This window comes from Barbatula barbatula, assembly GCF_947034865.1.
Source record: "Barbatula barbatula genome assembly, chromosome: 12".
Lineage (NCBI taxonomy): Eukaryota > Metazoa > Chordata > Actinopteri > Cypriniformes > Nemacheilidae > Barbatula > Barbatula barbatula.
Genome location: NC_136775.1, coordinates 5,580,624 through 5,603,492, shown reverse-complemented (window position 1 = coordinate 5,603,492; position 22,869 = coordinate 5,580,624). Strand labels below are relative to the sequence as shown.

General features: G+C 39.4%; 1 protein-coding gene across 1 annotated transcript in view; it reads right to left on the bottom strand.

The window, feature by feature from the left end:
- Nucleotides 1-22,869, bottom strand: part of stt3b (STT3 oligosaccharyltransferase complex catalytic subunit B) — a 39,239-nt gene that overhangs the window by 7,188 nt on the left and 9,182 nt on the right. The window contains exons 2-7 of the mRNA XM_079469597.1: nucleotides 15,021-15,129; nucleotides 11,026-11,313; nucleotides 10,040-10,105; nucleotides 7,497-7,596; nucleotides 1,936-2,034; nucleotides 1,597-1,743 (exon numbers count right to left, since the gene is read on the bottom strand). Of these exons, the coding sequence (XP_079325723.1) occupies nucleotides 1,597-1,743; nucleotides 1,936-2,034; nucleotides 7,497-7,596; nucleotides 10,040-10,105; nucleotides 11,026-11,313; nucleotides 15,021-15,129 (809 nt within the window). The remainder of the gene's footprint in view (nucleotides 1-1,596; nucleotides 1,744-1,935; nucleotides 2,035-7,496; nucleotides 7,597-10,039; nucleotides 10,106-11,025; nucleotides 11,314-15,020; nucleotides 15,130-22,869) is intronic.

Sequence of the window (22,869 nt, the reverse complement as noted above, 5' to 3'; positions counted from 1 at the left end):
CTCGAAAGCACTTCAGAACGCTGGCTTCCGAGGAGCTCACAAGCTTTGAATGGATCCAGTTAGTTTTAATACCACACATATAGCCGACAACAGTTTCAATTAATCTACAGCACGCGGCTGCGCTCGGTTTGAAAAGCAGAGTGGAGAGTTGAGGGAAGCCCTTAATGAGATCTCCGAGGCCTACTGGAGACGGGGCCCGCGGCAGGAAGATTAATGAAAGGCTCGGGTGAGAGGGGAATACGAGCAAATCACCCTAACTCCGTATATACTACCGGGGGTGTAACGTTAAGAGACTGGGGTCACAGAGTCACGCTGTCTTCAGGTGAGATGAGAAACATTTTGATGGCATATTTTCCTTATTGATGGTGTAAAGTGTAGAAGATTAAATGAAGGAAAAATACAAAGGGGATGATCTTAACAATGAGGATGAAATAGCGTTTCATACTTTATCAGATGTGTAACAAAGCTTTTTAATAGTACATCAAAAAAGTAAAAGAGCCTTTTTTTGCAAATTAGTCACGTTGGCAATTTATTATGGTGCAGTGACAATACTGAAAAAAGTGCCTGGTGAAAATGCCCAACAAATTACTTCTGACACACCGGTGATCTCAAGAAAAAGGTGCTAAAATATTGATGCGTCACCTTGCACTCATGGGTGGATCCAATGTGGAATCATGTGTTCGAGAGAAGGCAAAAACCACCCTAGAGTGCTTAAGTTATACATGTTAGGGATAATGTTCAGGTAGCCCGTTGTTATCGTAGAAATGAGCCCCGACTGTGTGATCCGGATTAGACGCGAAGCAGGGCATTATTTCACGATAACAGCATATTACACGGCTACTTCGCACATGAGAGAAAACCGTTTACTTTCGGTTTAAGGTAAGAAACGACGTTCAAATGTCACGAACGGGCAATTTGGTTTATTCATTTGTAAATATAATGTTATTAAAAGACATTTATATTTAATTTGACAAAGAAACTGTCAAAATGATTTGCTGCATCTGGCTTACCATGCGTTATTTGTTTTGAGAGGTTTTTATTTGGGAATAACGGACCTGCAAATATTGCAACTTACCAATCAGAATCAAGCATTCCTATGAGCCGTGTAATAATACTTCTTACACAATGCTCTTTAATACTTGATTCTGATTTGTCGATCACCATAAAGAGGTCTTTTATCTCCCAATAACAACCGTTAAAACCGACTGGGGCCGATTCCCAATTACTTTTTCTAAGTGGATGGTTGAAAACACCCGTCCCACAGTGACCCTTTTTTGCAAAAACAGCAAATTCGTTCATCCAGGTACTGCCAGTCACCTTGATCTGTGCTACTAACATACATATTTAATACGTCACCCTGCAGTCTCTTGTCATGTCAGCTTCAAGTCTGTTACAAATGAGCTTTGTGTCAGGGTCCTGATTCCCCCGTCAAAAGTTATTTTGCTGTAATCCCCGCCTGGATGTCTATTATCACTTACATATTATAATACAGTGCAGTCAAGATAATTGTTTCTCAAATTTTGTTGACAGTAAGGTAGCACAGGGTTTCATGGCAATGACGTCGGAATATTTTTGCGCTGCACTAAATGCACTCACCTGTGTAGGTCAGGTAAATGACGGTAAGGAAAACCACCCCTGCGGCCAGAGAGACCCCCAGAAAGAACAGCGTCTGGAACTCTTGCCTGGTCAACCGGTCTTTCAGATACTGCAGAAAGGCGTAGGCCTGAAGCAACGCAAACACACCTGAAAACACACGCACACCATTAACCCATGTACTCAATTCCAACATACAAGAACTGCTGTTGAAAAAGACCATTTTCACTTATTTGAGGTCTCGTGGCTTAAGTTTAAGGAGTTGAAGTTGAATGAGCTGGTCTCCGATCAAGCTAGAACAGTTCAGAATGTATCGAAAGAATGAAGGGAAAGCTGTCTTACCTGCAGCAGCCATGTGCTCGCTCGTCCTGATGGGCTGGAAGCCTACAAATGGGATCTGCATGGACAGCACCAGGCCCACTATATAAAAGGTGCTGTAGGCTACGAGAAAGAGAGACAGACAGAGAGAGAGAGAATGAATAGCCATGAGCAATGAGGTATGATGCAACCAGGGTTCCTCGGTAGTGGAACGAGATTCAACAGTCCATCAAATATAAATAAAACAATTCTGCTGTCTCCCAATGACACCTCTGCTCTGGTTTTGTGCCTTTGGTCAACTTTATAAAACGCTGTATTGCAATACAGCCAAAATCAACACAAGGTCAACACAAAAACAGTTGATATTTTAGGACAAGCAAAATGCAAGGTTTACAAAACTATGCAGTGACAAATTCAACCAAACAGATGCAAGTTTTACTAGGGTCGGGTAATATTACTGTGCAATTCCATACAAATGTCAACCTTAAAGTTAATCAAATGTTGCTCTTTGGTGGTTTAAATGTGAAGTCTCAACGTATTAAAGGACTTTTGTTTTAAAGCAGTTTTCCATAATCAGGTAAGAGACATTTTCAGGATTGTCACTTCCATAACGGTCCATATTCCTAGAAAATGGGCACATGAAAATGTAATTTTGACCCTTGTTCAGCTCCCGTGGCATCATGGGATAGAGAAGTGTCCAGCCGATCCACACTCTCGAATCTCTACCGCTCAATACATCTGGGTTTGGTGCCTGATTTACAATATGACCAATAGCAGCAGCAGCATGACATTCCGCTGGGAAGTAAAGAGGCGGCCAGGGAAAGGGAGTAAAAATGTTGAAAAACCATTAAAAGAACAAATTAAAGCTGGAGTTAATTATTATTACTAAAGACAGCTACAGGCTGACACTAACTTGTCCATGACTGCAGGTAACGGATATCAGCACAGTCACCTTTGTTCATTTACACAGAAAATACCGTAGAAGGTAATTTGCCTAACATACAAATCTGGCCTCGTCCCAAATGGCTCACTTGATGTGTACTCGCTGTCTAATGGCTTTCGCTTATGCATATCTCTGAGGTCTTCAATGTCACTGTATGACTCGCAACCTTTTGCCGATGCAATGAGCCGGTGATGCGTACAGCAGCTCATATGGTATTACATCAGTGAAGTGAACACTTTGAGAAGGAATGGGTAATTTTCAAAATATGGTCAGAAACCTCCCTACAAATTACAGGCATGTTAAAAGCTTCCAAATGAAAAACATCCACCCGATTTAGCCACTAATACGCAACTTTATATAATGATGATTGTTATTCACGTCTTCAGTTATGTTCATTCTTTTTTAAAAACATATACCGGTTCCTATGTTTTACTCTTTTGTATGGTGTATAAACATTCATTTTCATTTATCTATCTGAAGTTAGCCAATTAAACAATTATTGGGTCTAATAAATGCATACAAATGCAAACCAAACAAATTATTTATAAAAAAATGAAAATAATACATCTGTCCTTTGATTTTGTATCATTGGTGACAAACTATTATTTTGAAGGAATAAAAATATGCAAGTACGTACTTACAAGGTCAAAGGTCAAGATAGATGATGCTCTGTTCAAGCACACACATGGCGAGTGTCCCTTTCCATAGTTAGAATTTTAATTTAAAATGTCGGATTTTGGCGTCGTTCTTTAAAAGCGTCATTGGTGTTACTTTGGTTTGTGTCAGTATGAAGGTTATTATTGTAAAAAACATGTTTATCGATATAATGTATAGATTGGTGTTACACCATTGACAGAAAACTCTATACAAATAAGTCAAATAAAATAATTCGATATAGAACAAGATTCAAGATGCCCATTATCATTGGCCTTATTGGCCCGCCTTATTGAGGTCAGAAAGCCACAGTTTTTTTTTTAAATGACCAGAATACAAAGACTGGTGGTATCTTACGTGCTCAAAAATCAATACCTGAATCAAACCTTAAAAATCTAAAGCAAGATGTCTGCTTGACCAAAGGTACTGGCTTGTTATACTGTAGTCCATCAATGACAGTTTCACAAGACGGACATTAAATTATCATCATAATTCCGGCCAAGAATCACTCACTGAGACAGAAAATTGACGTGGAAAAAGAATGATCTAGGTTTGGTTTTACATTTAGGGGTGAGTAAATCTGAAATCAATGCTACTGTAATAAAAGTCAGACGTCCGACAAAGACGTAGCTCCTTCAAATAATAGCACAGCAGTCTCCCTGAAAGGTTGTATTGACAAATTCATAGGAAATGTGGGTTGACTTAGTAAATTGCGGACTGTCCCAAAAGTAATAAGTACAGGCTATTTCGCGGACATAAATCTTCAAAAAGGTGGAATACAGTTGTGCCAGAGGATCTCATGAACTTCATTCTAACTTCCCAACAAAAAAATAGCATTCAAAGAACCTCGCAAACGTCAAATCCACTTCCTAGAGTGCTCTCGCTATTAACATTTTAACCAAATATAGTTTCTACTATAAAACTTTCTTCACTCCACAAAGTTACCTAGCAGCCTTTGCCAAATCTAACGTCGACATCAAACATCCATGAACGATCTGTGGGCGTGCCGTCTGAAGACAAAGACATCTTCAAATATCTTATCCTTAAAACAGATACTACAGTTCATAATGCATCTTCTTTGCGATAAATATAAAATGAAGGCGCTAATGCAGACGTTCCTATAACTTTGAGAAGCGCAGCAGCCTGTCACCCGTGCGACACATGAGTGACAACTCAGTGAAGTGGACCCCCGCCTGAAAGACGTTTGCCAACAGCTGTGCGGTAGAGAAAGCAACTGATGGAAAACCAAGGCCGGCCGCCGGTGACAGAGCGAGTCGACAACTCTACGAGCTGTCAGCCTTTGAGAGGCATCAATTAAGGCCAAACAGGACCATCTTCAGCCCAAAGCAGATGGTCTAACAAGACGAAACACACCTGCCTTTCCAGACACAATGGTCTTAATAGCACGTTTGCCTCTGCAGAGAGCTGACAGGCTGTTTTCTGAAAGAAACTCTTAATTATATCCTTGTCCTTTTTTGAGAGTTGATTAAACCATTGTTTAAAGACTCTCTTTAAATCGAACTGGAATAAGTGAGCTGTAAATTATTTATTGGACTTTTTTTCTTTCGAGCGCCACACTATGTTGTTTCTTTACATGAGATTTACTGTAGGGATGGGTAAACCTGAATATATACTGGCAGCTAATTCAAATAAGTGTCTGGTAGTCTCCGTAAACATCTGACAAATGTGTTGAACAGATAAAATAACACAGATCATTTCACAGACCAAACTACATGATTTTCCTTGTGAATGCCCAACGTACTTCCAACTAGGGGTGTCACAATATACCAGTATTAGCAATAACCATGATATTGAAACCCACGACTCCAGATATCGTGTTAATTCTACATGTAACATCGTAAACTCTTCAGCACCCATTGAAAATCTTGTCTTAAAGAGTCAAAACGCTTAGAAACTCTACAAATAAGACAAAACAGAAAATTACAGATGTTAAGCCGAATTTGACCGCTATTGTAATTTCCTCTCAAGAAAATTTGTATAAGTATTGTGATATTTGTATCACGGTAACAGTTTAGTGGAAGTCTGATATCATGATCATGCCTTGATTTCACATTCTGACGGATTGTTCCGCTGATCATTCACATAACAAGAGTTTGTTGCATTTTAAGTTCGGCTTTTCAAACACGCACAAGTCAATTTGCGTGTTCTCAGACAAAAAATAAACTCATTTTATTTTCCGTCCACTGGTTTTGAACAGTTCTTGTGATATTTTAAAGTTTTAGCCTTTATGACGTGCTTAAATGATCGTCATTTGATAACAGCTAGAGTGAGTGCGAGCACTGAAGATATACTGAATTTATAACATCTAGACTAGACTACTGTAACTCTTTATATGTTGGTTTGGATCAGTCATCTCTTCGACACTTACAGTTCGTTTTAAATGCAGCAGCTAGGCTCTTAACTGGGACTAAAAAGTATGAGTACATTACCCCAGTCTTAGCTTCACTACACTGGCTTCCTGTCTGCTTCAGGATTGATTTCAAGATTCCATTGTTTGGTTTTAAGATTTTAAATGGGTAGGCTTCTGCTTATTTATCAGAGTTTTTACATGTCGTCCAATCAGGTGCTCCTCGATGTTCCAAGAACCAATAAAGGTGACCACCTAATGTGGTGGCACCTAATTTGTGGAATAGTTTACTTGTACACATAAGAACTTCTCGGTCTGTACTTATGACACTGCTATATTCCTTGGCTTTTATTTCGAGCAGAGCTGAGACATTGAGCACTTTGGTCAACCGTGGTTGTTTTTAAAAGTGCTATATACATACATTTGCAATGAAATTAATGAAAAGGGAGAGGCGTGGGAGGCGGATATTTCTGCCTATTTTTTCTTTTGGCTGTGATTTTTGGAAGCCAAAATTTGATGAAAAAGTATCTGGATTTGAAAAAGTGCATGATTCATTTAACCTCAGAGACGCTTATTGTATCAACCTGATTCTTTGCAAATTGTCGTTCTGAAGTATTTATTTTTGTCATTCTTTTTTATATTTTGGAAATATGTGACCTTGTCTATAAAAACTAGGCTATAGTCTGAAATACTATTTCTGAGAAAACAAGAATCAAAGTTTGATTTCAACCATTGATTGCACTATGAATAAAAGTTTTGGCTGTGGGAACTGTGGGTGGTCTGTGGGAATGGCATCTCATGCTAAAACTCACACTAACAAACTATCATCCTAGAAGAAGAGAACAAGGTGAAGCAGAAACGTTATATCAAACATCCCACTGGCTGATGTCCTTCATGTAGCCCCCAGTCCCAGACAACACAGTGCTACTTAAATCTAATCACCATGATCTATTACGAGAGGTGTCACTTATACTATCTCAACTGTATAGCAGGACCTGCGGCATGCGCAAGAACTTTCCGGAACGGAGACAGACAAATACCCAGCATCCATCAGGATAGACATTTCGCAAGGCAGAGCAATGGGAGGCGCTAATAAAGATTTAAACAGAATTAGCACAATGGCACAAGGCCCTGCTCTTTTATCGAAGACCCATTTTTAGGTAAATGAATAATTGAAGGTGCAAAGGCTGAAAATAGATTACAACGATTCCAAAAAAGACCCTTGCTCTTGCTCTTTTAGCCATTGTAGAGGTGGAAAGGTTGTTATTCATGCAAACGTGTTATTTTAAAGGTGTGGATTAAATAGCCCAAATGTATATCTACGTGTTCTCAGATCAGTTGCGTTTCTGATTTTGAGGTTACGAGAGGCGACAGTGAAGTGGGCGGGATAAATATGTCATTAAACATCAATGTCTGAATGCTCTTGGAGAGAGACACAGGTGCTTCGCTGTCACGAACGCTCATCTGAATGTGCGTTTAAATGAAAACCAAGCTGGTAAAAGCAGGTTCGCGCTCACTATTCTACAGGAGGGAAAGTACTGTTGTGCGTGATGGTGTGGGCGGTAGCGTGTGTACTTCACACTCACACTCACAAGTGTACACACAGCACGGGTGACTCACCGATGTACAGCCTCCTGCTGAAGCGCTGCATGAGTAGAAGCACAAACACGTGGAGAGGAATCAGGTTGATGATGAAGACATAGCCCCCCCATGCCGACACCTGCAACACAACAGCGTTACACATTGAGGGTGTGAAACAAACAATATTCTCATGGCAAAAATCTATAACGATAATGATCAAATTGAGGAATATATAGCTAAACAACTATACGTTAAACAGCAAGAATTTAAATGATTGTATTGCGACCCAGCATCAACAGGACATTGGCATACACAGCTATTATGAACCTCTGCTCTTTTCTAGGTTACTTAAGACATCGCAAGTCCCTTCGAACTGTACTGGACCCCATAATCTCAATGGAGGTGATGGGTCAGATTGCATTGATGTCATTTATGTTTATAAACCCATTAGAAAAGCACAGACTGCCTGGGCAGGGCCAGATGCTTCGATTATTAATGAGCACTGCCTTCCTCCAGAGGGTGAATCTCCAGTTTCAGAAATGGACGAAATTGGGCGCTTGGCCCACACCAGGGCCCTGTGATGGATGCTGCTGTTTGCTTATTCATTTATTTTACATACTGCATTAATGGGTTGAGAGAGACGGGGAGAGAGAGAATGAGAAAGATACGCATCCCATGCCCAACTTTTATTATAATAGACAAACACATTTCGGAGGCCAAGCACCTATTATACTTGTGCCCAGTGGTTTCAATTTCCTCCTGGCAAGATTTTCTCCCATTTTGAGTTCAAAAAATTTCCTACAGTTTTTCTTTTTTGCCCTGAAATTGGTTATTCAGATTTTGTTGTCTTGTGTTAACTGTAATTGGAAACCACGTTTCAGCTACTTCTCAAACAAGTGTCTGTCTAATCTTCCCCCAAATTGGCTACAACTAATGCATCACTTAGCAAAGACCAAACAGAAAGTCTGCAAACTGCCGACGCTTTTAAAAGTGAAGCGCTGTATGTTTGTGAGAGAAATTGTTAACTAACTAATTTTAAGCTAACAAGAACCAGTGAGATTTAAAGATCGGAAAACATACGCAGTTTCTGCCAATCTCATATCAATCTTGAATACATATACAGTAGTATAGCATACATCGTATTGTCAAAAAGTATTTAGTTTGATCAAATTTATAAAAGAGAGATACATCGGATTATTTACGGAAAAAGATGAGCTGCTTGAGGCAGGCAGGGGGGGACGGAACTACAGCACGATTCATCATTGCAATAATCCCTTTGTATGTTTTACATAATGCATATATGCGTTTACATGTGACTTAGCATTGGGAACACACCATCTATCAGTTTCAAACGATCTCCAAATCCAGCTTTATACCCACCGTTTATATAACATCCATCACTGAAATGCCGTGAACAAACAACCACACCTCATCTTCTCTCACTATTGAAATAGTAACGAGCTGCAGCTGCATGCCCAAAGCGCAGCAAATCTTGATGCAGCTTCCTATCGCCCAACAAATGTTTCACGTGATGCTCGCTGCTCTTTGCTGCGGGCTACAAATCACGTTGTCAACAAATACGAACAAAGCTAATGGGCATAAAACCTCACTGTACAGATCAGAGTAGCCTGACTTTATAACTGTCGAGCTCGCACTGTATAAAGAGGACACGCAGTTTGCGCAGACCATCCGGACTTAATAAAGACGACTTGTGTCTGCGCAGCCCGCGTTGTATAAACAAGACACGTGTCCGCGCAGCTCGCGTTATATAAAGAAACGCCTCACTTTCTACCTGTGAATATAACATGAGAATGTCATCTAGCCTCCCTTTATAACTGTGAAGCTTGTGGTGTACAGATGACACAAGCCTGAATTTATAACTGTCCTGCGCTGTATAAAGAAGATGCGTCTCTGCGCAGCTCATGCCAGATGAGCCTTATTTCATAACGCCGCAGGGCAATGTTATCGTCCATCGCAATGTTTCTCTGTAGCCGTCGTCCGATGCCAATTTGGTAGATATCGCCCAACCCTAGTTTACAAGTATATGCGAAATGATCACTAAAACTCAAAATACCCAAATATTTTAGCTTAAGACATGTATCAAACCCCGGGAGTCATATGGATTATTTTAATAATGGATGCTAATGCCTTTTGAAGCTTCATAACTTTGTATTCAGTTATAGGGCAAAGAATTAAGAAAGATATGCAACATCAATTTAAATTGTGGTCAGCTGAAGAAAGTCATACTGTATACACCTAGGATGGCATGAATGAGGTGTAATTCTCATCTTTGGGTAAACAATTTCTTTGAAAATTATACCACATTGTCCCTGGAAAACACATACTGGTGTGCTACCCACTGTTACACGGCTTTAAATAACTACTTGTACCCTTTGAACTACTCATAAATGCAGCACTTAAGGTTTTATGACAAATTCAACACTTTTAGTACCAAGCAACCCAATGGTACAGATATAATTTCCAACTACGTTAGTCATCGACTAGTTTGCTTTCAACCATTCAAGTGTAATGTCTGCACATGTCTCTCATTCTCTCTTGCCAGTAATTCGCTGAAAACTCACCATGTAAAAGTACGAGAGGCAGCAGCCGATGGCCCAGAAGACCGAGCCAGTTTTCACGGACTTCACCTGTGGGGAAAGGACACACGTAAGTTCATTCTTCTAAACCTGATAGGATCACACCAAACAAAGCCAAGAGCAGAAACACAGAGATAAGAAAGATTCAATGTTTGAGTTGAGCTGTTCGGCTGTCAGTAAACAGGAGAGAGATGGGCTGGACACAATCACACAGCGAAAACAATGTCTGCTGTCACTGCATCATTTGCTATTATGTTGTTGTCTGCGATTGAATGAAAGACGTGACTGATGTCTGTCATTGGTTAAAGAAATGTTCTGGCTTAAGCTTTGTGCCGCTCATCACAGAAAATAGTTTCCTTTAGCCTTAAAAAAAGTTATTTTAACTAGTTAAAACTACTTTTTTGGTCACAGAAGAACAACAGAAGTCTATTGGGCAAAGCATTGAAGTGGAAATAAGCATTCAAATGTATAAACATGCTTGTCAACTTGAGACTAGTGTGATTACATAAACTAGGCTGTCACCCTACTAGAAAACTTTTCACACATATTTGTAGGTTTTAAAATCTTTAATGTCTTGCTCTGTAGAATTCCATTGTAAGAAGATTACCAAGCGTTCGCTGGATAACTTTGTTTTTTCCTTTTCCTGTAAAACAGCACAGTACTTTTTAAATGGTTAAAACTGTGTTCTCAAAGTTGACAAGCACTTTTTAATATTGTTTATCGTTTAGATATTTGCAAAACCTAGTGACAAACAAAGTGTTACTAATAATAATAATATATAATGAGATTTGGAGATACAAGGTTTCGGAAAGACATTTGGAGATTAAGTGATCAACAGCCAACTATTTTATGACTATTTGACTAATGTTTGTTCTGTGTGTTGAAAATAATCTTACCAACTTTTTTAAGACTTTAAATGAAGAATAATAAAGCAAAACACACACGCACTGCATTATTACAATCCAACTCACCCAGAGGTAGTAGGTGAACTGCAAGGCAAAAATGGCAATGCCCTCATTATCGAAAGAGCCGGCCACAGAACGGGAGATGTAGCCGGGTACGATGGCGATGAAACATGCCGCCAGCAAACCTGCACCCTGATTCCACAGCTCTCGCGTCAGGAGGAAGGTGGAGATGGCGGTCAGGCCGCTGAAGATGGGTGCCAGAAACACGCAAACATCTCGGATGTGAACAGTCACATGAAGCAGATTCAGTATGTAGTGAATCAGACCTGCCGTCACCATCAGACCAGGATACACCTGCAATGTACCATAAGAATTAGCGGTGACCAAAGGCAAGACTGATTATTAGCAGGATAACTATGTTGAGCCATTGAAAGGCACATAATAATAAGCCAGTCGCACTGCCGACAACTGTCTAGACATTCTTAAGGGTATACGTTTATTTAGCTTTCATTCAGCTGTTAAAATTGTTGAAACTTTTCAGAATATGGCTGCATGTGGTTTTTGCAATGCATCTATTCTGCTCATCATCAAACACAAGCATACAGTCTTCCACCTGCACATTCCCATGCACTTTCTGTTTCTGTCTCAATGAGCAGTGGTCGGCAGGCTGTGTTCTGGGAACAGATCGGTCTGCTCCGAAGCCCTTATGACGACTGCTTGAACTGTACACAACAACAGATGCTGTTCCCTGCCTTCTCCAGCCCCCCTGTAGCTTCAACACCAGAGCTGCCAGAGCGAAAGTCCTTAATGCCAAAAGACAGCCAAACTTTCCACCCCGGAAAGGCAACTCCTTAGCTTAGCAGCGCCGACTCGCTTCTTGACCGGAACTGTTGGGGGGGCTTATTTAGGAACGAAACACAACTTAGCTTTTGCTGGAAATTCAACACCACTTTTCCATTTTATTTTGATAGGTCATGGGTTCACTGTCAAGATTTTTTATAAGTGGCTCTAGCAATTTGCAGAACTGTAACTTCGCTGGAACTGTACCGACATTCAAGGTTAGGGTGCTCTGAGGCAAGAAATTTGCTTTCTGTGCAGTTTCAAACAAATCACAAAGGGTCTAAAGGAGCTGATACAATCATTTCATGGGGTTTTTGTTGTTTTTGGGTCATGTGTAACTGTATGTAGTTAAATGTACCACTTGTACTAATTTATACAGGCCTGCATTTTTCAATAATAAAGTAGCTATTCCAGTAACAAGCTTTTACAATTTTACAGAATGCCTAAATTTGTTTTAATGTCACATTTACGGCTGAACGATTAATTGAATTTGCGATTTTAATCACGATGCGATTTATTCATTTAAAGATTGTCTAGTAAATTCAGACAGTGTTTAAGTGAAATCAACATGTTTTTCATATGTTTATTACATTAACTGTGGATTACATGGTAAAACCACAATTTTATTTTATATTTACGTAATCTGCACTTTAGTTTGTGATTCATGACTTTCGTGTTAAACCAATTTTAATTTATTTTATCATTAAGGGTGCTCCGATCAGGATTTTTGGTGCCGATCACAGATACCATCACCGATTATTGATCACAGGATCTATATGAAGCCTTTTATTTATCATGTAAAATTATTTATTTAAAAATTTCTAAAACAGTGTCAATATCACCTAATGAATTGAGAGATGAAAACACGTTCAAACTGCAAACTTTTGGGTGTGTCAACCTCATTTAAATGCGGAAGTGAATGACATGATAGTTCCATTTGTGATGATTGACACTAGGGATGTTCAGTTCCAGGTTTTTTGAGGTCGACTCAGATTCTCGACTCCCACTTTTGGAGTCGATGGAATCGACACTTTCACTCCATTAACTGTCATTCAAAACGGGCTCAGCAATACGAATACAAAATTTAGAAAGTAGCTTCACATCTTTGGGAACTTTGGGCTGGCAACCAATCTCTAAAGTCACTAGCAAATCACACATTAATTTGAACACCATCACAGAGAGTTTTTGTGCTGTCAGACAAGATACTAAACCGATGTGGTTTTCCAAGCACACGCAGCGTAAGGACATAACGTCCCAGGTCCAACCGTAGCTCTAGACTTATGATAAAGCAAAGACATTTTGTTTCCTTTATTATTTTTATAATGTTTATTTTGCCGTTTTTGGAGCGTTACAGTAACACGAATGAATATGTTTTGTTGCGTTTCATTGTTGTTGAATTGAGGCTCTGTAAAAAAAATCCTAAAAATATTTTTTATCCATTTTCGTTTAAGAATTTATATATTACCCTTAGGCTAAGTAAAACACTTTTTTAGTGTTATTTTATTAATGAAACTCGTTGCCTTTCTGTGTGGGGCATTTAAGAATAAAAAGTATTTAAAAATATCAACATGTCATTTTAAAACCAACAACATATGCTATGATAATAACCTAGCAACAAGAACTTAATATTTGATTGTGACTTCCTGGCTCTTGCTGACTTAGTTTTTAAGATGGATGAAATGAAACGCCTTATAATTTGTTTCCACAAACTTGATTTTGATTTACGTCCAGTTAAGCGCACAGAATCACATTTAAGCACAGCGCGACGCTTCCATTTGAAGCAACTTACTAAGTCTTAATGGTTGTTTAGAGAAATAAAAGCTTGAAGAGGGACAGACGAAATATAGGAGTTTTTAATGAGAATTTAATGTGATCTGATTGAAGGTGAATAATGAAAGGGAAATATTTCGTGCCAACAAAGACAATTTAACAGATTTGAGTCAATGACAACATTTAAAATTACAGAGTCAACGAGAGTCGATTCCGACTTAATGGACATAGAGTCGAGGAACCGACTGTTTTAGTGTAATCACTATCCCTAATTGACACATTGGTAATGAGTGACTGAGCTGAACACTCCAGACGTCATACGCCGGTCGGTCTGCACAGCGCATTTGAACACACCTACGGTCTACACGTTTTGGGTCATTTGATTGTCTCTTTTGGCAATTATAGAGATCGCTGATCAAGCCATTTAAAGTGATTATGGTCGGAGGTTCCTTATGTATCATTCTATCAGAGGTTGTACTAGTCATAGGCTTGTAAAAAATCTGTCATGATCTATTTTTACCCGTCACTATGGTGCAAGGTGATGTAATCAATTAGCATGTTTGAGACATCATCACTATGTACATGTGTTTAATCTCTGTAATTACTAGGGATGCAACAACACAGCTCACCCACAGTTCAATTCGAAACTTTCACCAGCGGATTTCAGTTCGGTTTTGATGGCTTGGCACATTAAAGTGTATTTTCTATGCTTATAAAACCGTAACAGTACAAAGTTAAGACATTTTTTTTAGCTTGACTTATTTGATTATCTTTTAGCTTGGGGCTGGGGGGCCTTGCTGGGGCTACAGCCCCATCAGAAATCTGCTTAGCGCCGGCAAGACCCCCAAGGATTTCCTAATATTTTTAACGGTCTATATATTTACACTGATTCCAAATAGCTCATCCTGTGAGGCTATATACACTAACTCTGCGCACCAGTTGTGAAGTTAGTTAGCTAGCGTCTTCAGTGGCGTAGCGAGTAATAATTTTAACGCAAAACCAGAATTAATTTACGCGAATTGAACCGTGGAGGTCGTACCGAACAGTTCAATGTTATATAGCGTATTGTGGCGTCCCGAGTATGATAACTGAATATCCAATAAAGTGGAAGTTGTTTACATTTAATGTTTCTGTTGACAGAAATAAAGTAATAATTACAGACAAATGTTTATAATCATATGTCCAGTCAGTAACAATGACAGGTGCTTGCTTCTGCCGCTCATTGAACAGAAAACAGAAAAGACGGATGCTACTAACTTGACATAAAGGGGAATAACAAATCACCCTCATTGTAATCCGTCAAAATGACGGATGGCCTTCAGATTTTCAGTCACTGGTAAAAAAATCCATCAATGACAGGGAATTTTCAGATAACGCGACCTCTGCAATTTATACATGTTCTTTTTTGCTCAATTTTGCTCGTGAACCACCTGGAATCAAATTCGACTCACCGTCCCCCCCACAATTCTGCCCAGAGGGTACCATGCTCTCTCGTCGAACCAGTTCAGGAACTCATAAAAACCGTTGGTGGTGAGATGATGGGTCGATCTGTAGTTGAACCTGGAGAGAAAAACACAAATGTCATTTCTCATGAGGTACAGGCAGCGTTTTATTACAATTGACATGGCAGGATGTGTTACACTGAGGAGGTGTGTCGTTGATCGCCGGCGCTCGCGGCAGTGTGTCTGAATGAGTGATGACGGGATCTTTCCACCTACATAAACTCAACTGCCCGCACAACGGTGCCAAAACTCAAGACTATAAAAAGACCCTTCGATGAAAAGTTTTCAAATGCTTAACATGTACCTTAAACCCCTAATGAATGAGCATTTCAGTTCTCTAATCCTCCGTATCACATACTACATCTTGAAAGAATTCATATATACATCTTTGCCTTTTTATTACGGAGACACAGAAAACATCTATTCAAAATTGCAATAAAGTACAAACAAACAGAAATCCTCTGTTTATGTGCTGTAAAATGAAGATGTCTGTTAACACTGTGTTGGTAACTTTGTCATGTCCAATGTATTATATTTGCGATGTATTACACCGGCTATATTGCAAATAACTGGCACAACATCTAACAAAACCAAAATAATTACAACAAGCCAACGATGCTTTTCTCTTCGACACAACAGCTGCTTTTTGAGTGTCAGGTGATATTTCTTCAGCACTTATTTGTCAGACTGCGATATAAATCGTCACGAAAAAACACACATCGTCAATTTTGACGCACCGGGTGTCGACTTTTAATGGAATGCCACAAGTTTTCATGATTTGTAAAACAATAACAGCTGTAAGCGTAATCTTGAGTCTTTATTTGACAAACTGTGCAGCCCTAAGCCACACAAAAGTGAGCGTAAGAGGGTGTGCTGGTAAACCGATGCAATCAAACTTCAACCAAAAGATGATTGAATTTCATTTCACACCCAGCCGTCTCCTGCTTTCTCTGAATATATTGTTTGCTGATAACAGATAATGCTTTCAGTTCCAGAACATAATGTGCATACGTACACAAACACACGCCTTCGCGTTTGAAACCAAATAAAGCCAGGTAGTATTTTGATCGTGCTGAGCAGTTCTGGTTCTATAAATCACCTTTTGAATGAATAAAACATGAGCAGCTAGATTCAACAAAGTTCAACTTGTTTTATAAACAACAGACTGGATAAGCCAGTCTACAGCGGGTTAAAATGTTGCTGTTTGCCTAACAATTTCCACTTCATCAAGGTCCAAAACTGCTTAATGTATGCAGCATGTTAAGAGACCCATCCTGAAAAGCAAACAACGCTGGTCCAGTTGGATTTTCCGTTTCGCTACATGACAGTTTGACTAAAATACAACCAACAGAACATTTAACAGGACCAAAATGTCACAGGAACATCTTAAAGATTGAACATGCGTTTATTTGTATATTGACAGAAATGCTATATAATATACAGTGGGGGAAATAATTATCTTATCCCCTGTCGATTTCGTAAGTTTGCCTGCTTACAAAGAAATGAAGGGTCTATAATTTTTATCTGAGCGATTTCCATTTAAATATACCGCAGTGTTCCCTTACATGGAATTTGCCATGTTGTTTCTACAGTAGCCCTAAATGGACAAGCATTTCATGATACGTTATCTCCTTTGGCAAAGAAGCGAAACCGTGATGACATCTTGCTTCTGTGTCAGCCACGTAGTGCTTCGTAAGGGGGAGTGAAGTGAGCCATTGCTTTCAATTCACAACATCTACTGCTTTCACAAACTCTACCTTTCAAAATAAAAGTAGTACAGTAACAAATTGAAAGGTAATAATTTAATAAATTCAGAAGTACTTCTGGATGAATGTTTGCATCTTCCAACCAGTGGTCTATAAATGACAGCATAACCAGCCTAGCATACTGTAAATTTATGACAGCATAAGCGAAAAACACTGGTTAATGACCAAAAACATTTATTTCCTATTTTTCAAATCTAAACAGCCATCTGTTAGAAATCTGTTACAAAGGACCTTTAGATGTACTGTATATTTAATACGATGCACATGAAAACAAGACAGTCAGAGAGATAGACCATTCAAAACTTTTCTGTGGGCAAAACCTCTGATGTGATATTGCACATCTGGACAGTAATCCACTAAATGGACTGCAATCCTCCCAATCACGTTTTCATTTGTGTAAAATTAAATAAGGCAACTACCCCTATTCCTGTGGATTCTGAATCTCTGTTAATGCAAGTAGCTTCAGTCCACTGGGATTTAAATGGATTACTTCTGGCTTTATTTAATCAGATTCCAGATAGATGGAAAGTGTCCGAACACAGGCAGCCATTAGATTAATGTCCTCTGTATCATAATATAGACATTTCTCTGCAAGAGACGCTTAACGTTCAGAAGAGGATCTGGCAACTGAGCGTTTGAGTGGGAGGAAGAGAAGAACTGTGAATCATGCGCAAATCATGAGCGAACAGACCGGCACTGACCCTGGTTGCTAACTGACACCGTAACCTGGTACCTCTGATAGCCTTTTTTAGCCCGCTCTGCTCTCTAGAGAAGCTGAAGATTCGAGGTTAACTGGCATGGTAAAACCCCACAATTTTGTTGCATTAAGAGGAATTACTGCATACTTTTTTCAGCATGGTACACAAGCAGACAATAGTTAGGAAGTCTCTAGGACATGACCCGCGGCATCAATGAGCCATGCACTTTAGGGCGTTGTAATCTTGGAAGACAAAGTGCAGGACTTTGGGATTATATGAGCGTAACATCACCTGGTCACAATCAGACGGGAATTTATTCCTCTGCAGTTGAAGCCCTGTGACACGCGTTTCATTCAACACTTCCACCAGCTATGAACTCCGCAATGGTGTTCATAAAACTTAATTTCACACTGCATGGACATACACAGGGAGCACTGAAAGGGTCACATTCGGTGGTGCGAAGCAAACTAACATTTATTAACAGTCACGGTAGAGGGTACGGCAGAAATCGGGGTTCAAAGAGCAGAGGGAAATGTGCAAGACAAAAGGTTATTTAGTTTCTCAGACTAAGTGGTTGAAGTACAGAGACCCTAACAAAGTCACATGAAATACACCTTTAAATCAATTATTAAGCTATCAGGCTTAGTTTATAGCGCAAATAAAGAGTGCAGTAAAGGCAATGTCAAGCCAGTTAATGTCTTATGGCGCTTTTCCTCTGCACGGTACCGTCTGGTTTAGTACGGCTCGGCACAGCTCACTTCACTTCGGCTCAGTTTTCTTTCCCATAGCAGTTTAGTAGCGCTTCAAAGTGGGTGTGGATTATAAATTTATAGTCATAGTTGCGCCGCCTCTACTGCCGTAGCATCATTGTGAACGCTTCATAAATACACTCACAATATGGAGCATATAAAATGGCGAAAGCTGCACCGTAAGACAGGTGAGCTACACTGAAGACTGTATCAACGACAACTCATATTTGACTACTCGGTTCAGCTTTGTTGGTTCACCAACAGAACTCGCGTCCCTCACATCACCAACTTCTGCTTACTTCTTTACTGCAACTATTAAAACAGCTGCAAACAAGAGCAACAAGACTGAGGGGTGGGTTTATTCAAAAGAAGAAACAGAGACCCTTGGGTCAGTTTCTGTAAAGCCTGACTACTCTTAAATCCAGAGGCTGGCATTATTCCTCCATCACCTTCATTTGTTTAATCCGAACCAGGGATACTTCACCCCAAAATGAAAATTCTGTCATCATTTACTCACCTTCGAGTTTTTCCCAATCTGTATACATTTCTTTGTACTGATACTGATGAACACAGAGAAAGATCAAGATTTTACTAAATGGTAAAAACATCCAATTGAGAGCCAGCATACAGAACTCTGTAAAAATATCTTACACACAACAAACAATGCATCCAGGGCAGAATTACGCAAATATCCACTGAACATGAAGATAGAAAAAGGGCAATCAAATTCTGGAAACATCTTTTACACAGTGACCTTGGTTTTTGCCCATTACTCGGTTTAATAATTAAAAATCAGACTATCGACCGCCAAGTCGCGGCTTTCTGGATAGCCGGTTTACTACTATGCATGTTAACACGTGAAAGGTTTCTTTTTAAGCGGAATTTTGATAGATATCTGTTTATTTTGTGCATGTAAACGCACTCAGTGAGCCCCGCTGGCAAGATACAGACTCATTGGACATAAACTGCCTAATAGAGACGGGCAGACAAAGACAAACATGGCTACCACAGGACCAGAGACTGCGTGCATCTACACGGTGATCTCAACAAAATTGAGACGGAACTCCACTTCCTAACAGATTACACAAAATCGCAGATATACAGACAATGTTTTATGAAAAATCAAGTCCATACACCAGATGTTTGAAAGTCTGTCAAACGATGAGAAACTGCCAGATCTGTTAGGAGAACACAAGGACTGCTGTGTGTTTGCCGCATAGCATGTGTCTGCCTGTCACAACAAGAGAACACAATGAATCTGCCCTGACCGGATGTTTCCAATATATTAAATTACTGAATATTACTTTATTCTACTTCAATGCATATTTTGCTTTTGTTTAAACTATACTGTATTTCTGTTTTCATGTCAACATATATTATAAAGCACTTAAAGTTGCACTACATACATCACACTTTATTTGATTGTATTACTATAATCATCATTTGGTTTGTTTACATACTTGCACTATTTTGCAGCCCAGCTGCAAATGCTTTGGCAGTACGAATGTAAAAATTTTCATGCCAATAAAGCACACTTAAATTGAAATTGATATTTGGAAAAACGCTTATGACCAGACAGATCTAAGATGTGTTAAAAACACCTACAAGTACGTACCCACCAAACCATGTCAACACCAGCGAAGCATCACTTGGGTCATTCTGAAGGGATGTACTCCAACATACTTCAAAGAACCGGTGTATAAGAGGCATGAAAGCCCACCCTCAAAGACCTGAGCTTAAAGGTACAGCTGCTTCATGCATTCATGAATCCTCTCAACTGTGAAGAGGACTGGAAGTTACTGCCAAGCTTGAAGTTCTGACAGGACTTCTAAAGAGAGATGGGGGTTAAGAAAAGTTTGCTCTTTTTACCAGCTCCATTAAAAATGGCTCTGTCCAAGCAAGACTGCTCGAGGCACTGCGACTCAGCAAAAAGAGGTCTGACAGGTGAATAATATATGGAAGAGTTAAGATTTATACAATGAAATATCCTGTACCTTTACATTAAATATGTGAGAGTAAAGCTGAGAGCTGGTACTTCATGCAATACTCATCCCTGTGAAGGATTGAAATCCGACTTAAAGAATTAGAGGGCAGTTTTCCAACTGCATTGTCATACATAATCATTGAACATCTAAAGAATGTGTCCAGATAAGTTTATTTTCCTCAAAAGTGCTGGTGCCCAACCTGTTCCAGTTGCACAGCATCTCGCCGAAGATAAATTTGGCTTTCGAAGCCCTTAAACCGGCTGGTTTCAGGCCAGGAGCCACTTATATAAGACACCAGGAGGTGGACGTTTCCAAAAGAACGACTCATTCTGGCGAGACTGATGCAACAAACAAAACTGTTCCCATTATATCGCTCCTGGCCGTCTTAACTGGAAGTGGCCAACGCAGCACCTTCAGCTGATGGACACACGGTTGCTATTCCTGTCCTACCGCCCAGCTACATCCATCAGCTTTATATAACTGTTCGACATAAATCATATGATATCATTCACAAATGCCTGAGGTATAAATGAACTGCAATGAAATTCATTTATTATACATCTAAATTACTTGTGTCATAATAAAGCTAGCTTGCGGTGGAATAAAGATGGCAGGCCATGTAGGAATAATAACAGGTTTAGTAGCATTAAGTCATAATTTTTATTATGGGGTTTGTCATCACATGGGCACTGGTAATTATTTCCATTTTCTTTATTATTTTCAGTGTTTTGGTTGTTTTGGCATTGGAGGAGCAGGACGGATAATTTTCTGTTGACCATACGGCAACATTGGCGTATGTATTCTGTACATTCCCTATTATTGGGAACCATCGTTGGGTCAAAAATAGACAAACCCAACCGTTTGGTTAAATTAACCCAGAATAGGGCTGTCAACTTTAGTCGTTTAGTCGACTAATCGGTCGATGCCGTCTTGGTCGACTGACATTCTCATTGGTCGACCAGTTGCCTATTTTTTTTAGCCTATGTTTCATCCCCAACTTTAAATACTTTAATTTCGGCTATTTAAAAAAAATCACTTAATTTTCAAAGAATTGTATTATTATTATAGTTTTATGTATTATTGATGTCTTTTCGTTGTTGTTTTATAAATGTTCTATGACGATTGTTTAATAACTGTTCAATCAAAATGCAAAACATCGCGTCTTTTTTTTTTTTTTTTTTTTTTTTTTTAGTCGACTGATCGCTGCGCAGGACAGGACTTTGGTCGACTAAGCATTTCTTTGGTTGACTACAGCCCTAACCCAGAATATGGTTATATCGGACCCAACAATGGATTAAAACAACCCAGCATTTTGGGTTTAATCATCCCAGCGGCTGGGTTTGTCTATTTTTGACAAACCGTTGGGTTCAAATAAACTATTTGGAATAAAGTGGATTTAACATTAAACAGCCAACAATAATACTTTTGGATATGATGCAAGGCACAGGCACACATAAACATCACACAATATGGTTTTAAAGATGACCAGCTCAGAATACAACCAATAAGAATGAAGAACAGGTGGGCCTACTTTAAACTGAAAAAGTCACATGCCATCCTTAAAAATATTTATAGCATCAGAGGCTACATTAGGGACCCTACCACCAAAGAAGAAAAACAAAATGGATAGGGGCAAATAAGATTTTATAACTGAACTGGGTTAGATCAACAGATCAGTCAGCTGTAACGGATTCAGTGACTGTTCTTTTTAAAAGAGAAATTGGGGCTTCAGAAACTCGTGCAACGCCTGACTGGATATAAGAAACCCAATTCATGCTGCGAGTGTGTCTGGTCAAAGCAATCCGGCCGAACGATTTAAGCATCGATCAAGCCTTTGTCGAAAAACCTTTAATCTTTTGGGCGGAGGCAAAGAAAGCAAATGCCAAATTTACATCTCACTTCCCGCGTGTTAATTTCCTGTAGATTTAATTCAACATAAAAGAACTGATTAACCTTAAGGGACGATCCGGAAGGTTTTCCGGAAGAGGACAAGGAGTTTGTCCCGCCTGACACGAACACATCAAAGATACGATCTTAGAATAACTTTGAGGGCCCGTAATTGGCAAGAGAAACGCTTGTGCCGTGAATGCAAAGCAGCTGAGAAAAGAGAGTGCCTCCTCATTAAACCCATTCCATTTTAGCACACAAAGATGCCGGCTACCCACTGTGTACCGCGTACAGAATAAACTATTTTATCCTAGTGTAGGCAAAAACCCACATCCTTTAATATTTAGCAGATCTCTTTGAGGACAGATTAGAAAACGTCTGCCTGTAATAATGAGATGATCACAGCGTCTTTGTATCGTAGATTAAAGGACTAGACAAACAATCATATTATTGCCCTGAACTATATTTGTCCATTGAAAATTGCTCAAATCCCAAAGTCTTGGCTTGATAACGGATAACTATCTGGCACAAACAAATTATGATATTCTAATGATAAGAAAAATTCAGACTGATCCAAGGACTGTGAAAAACACAAAGAAACAATAACTTCAATCTTGGCTGTTGGATTTAGAATTAACAAGTCAGACCCGAAAGACCACTTACAGGCTTCAACAAGCTAAAGATGCTAAAGCGAGAGACTCCTACTGAAAGAA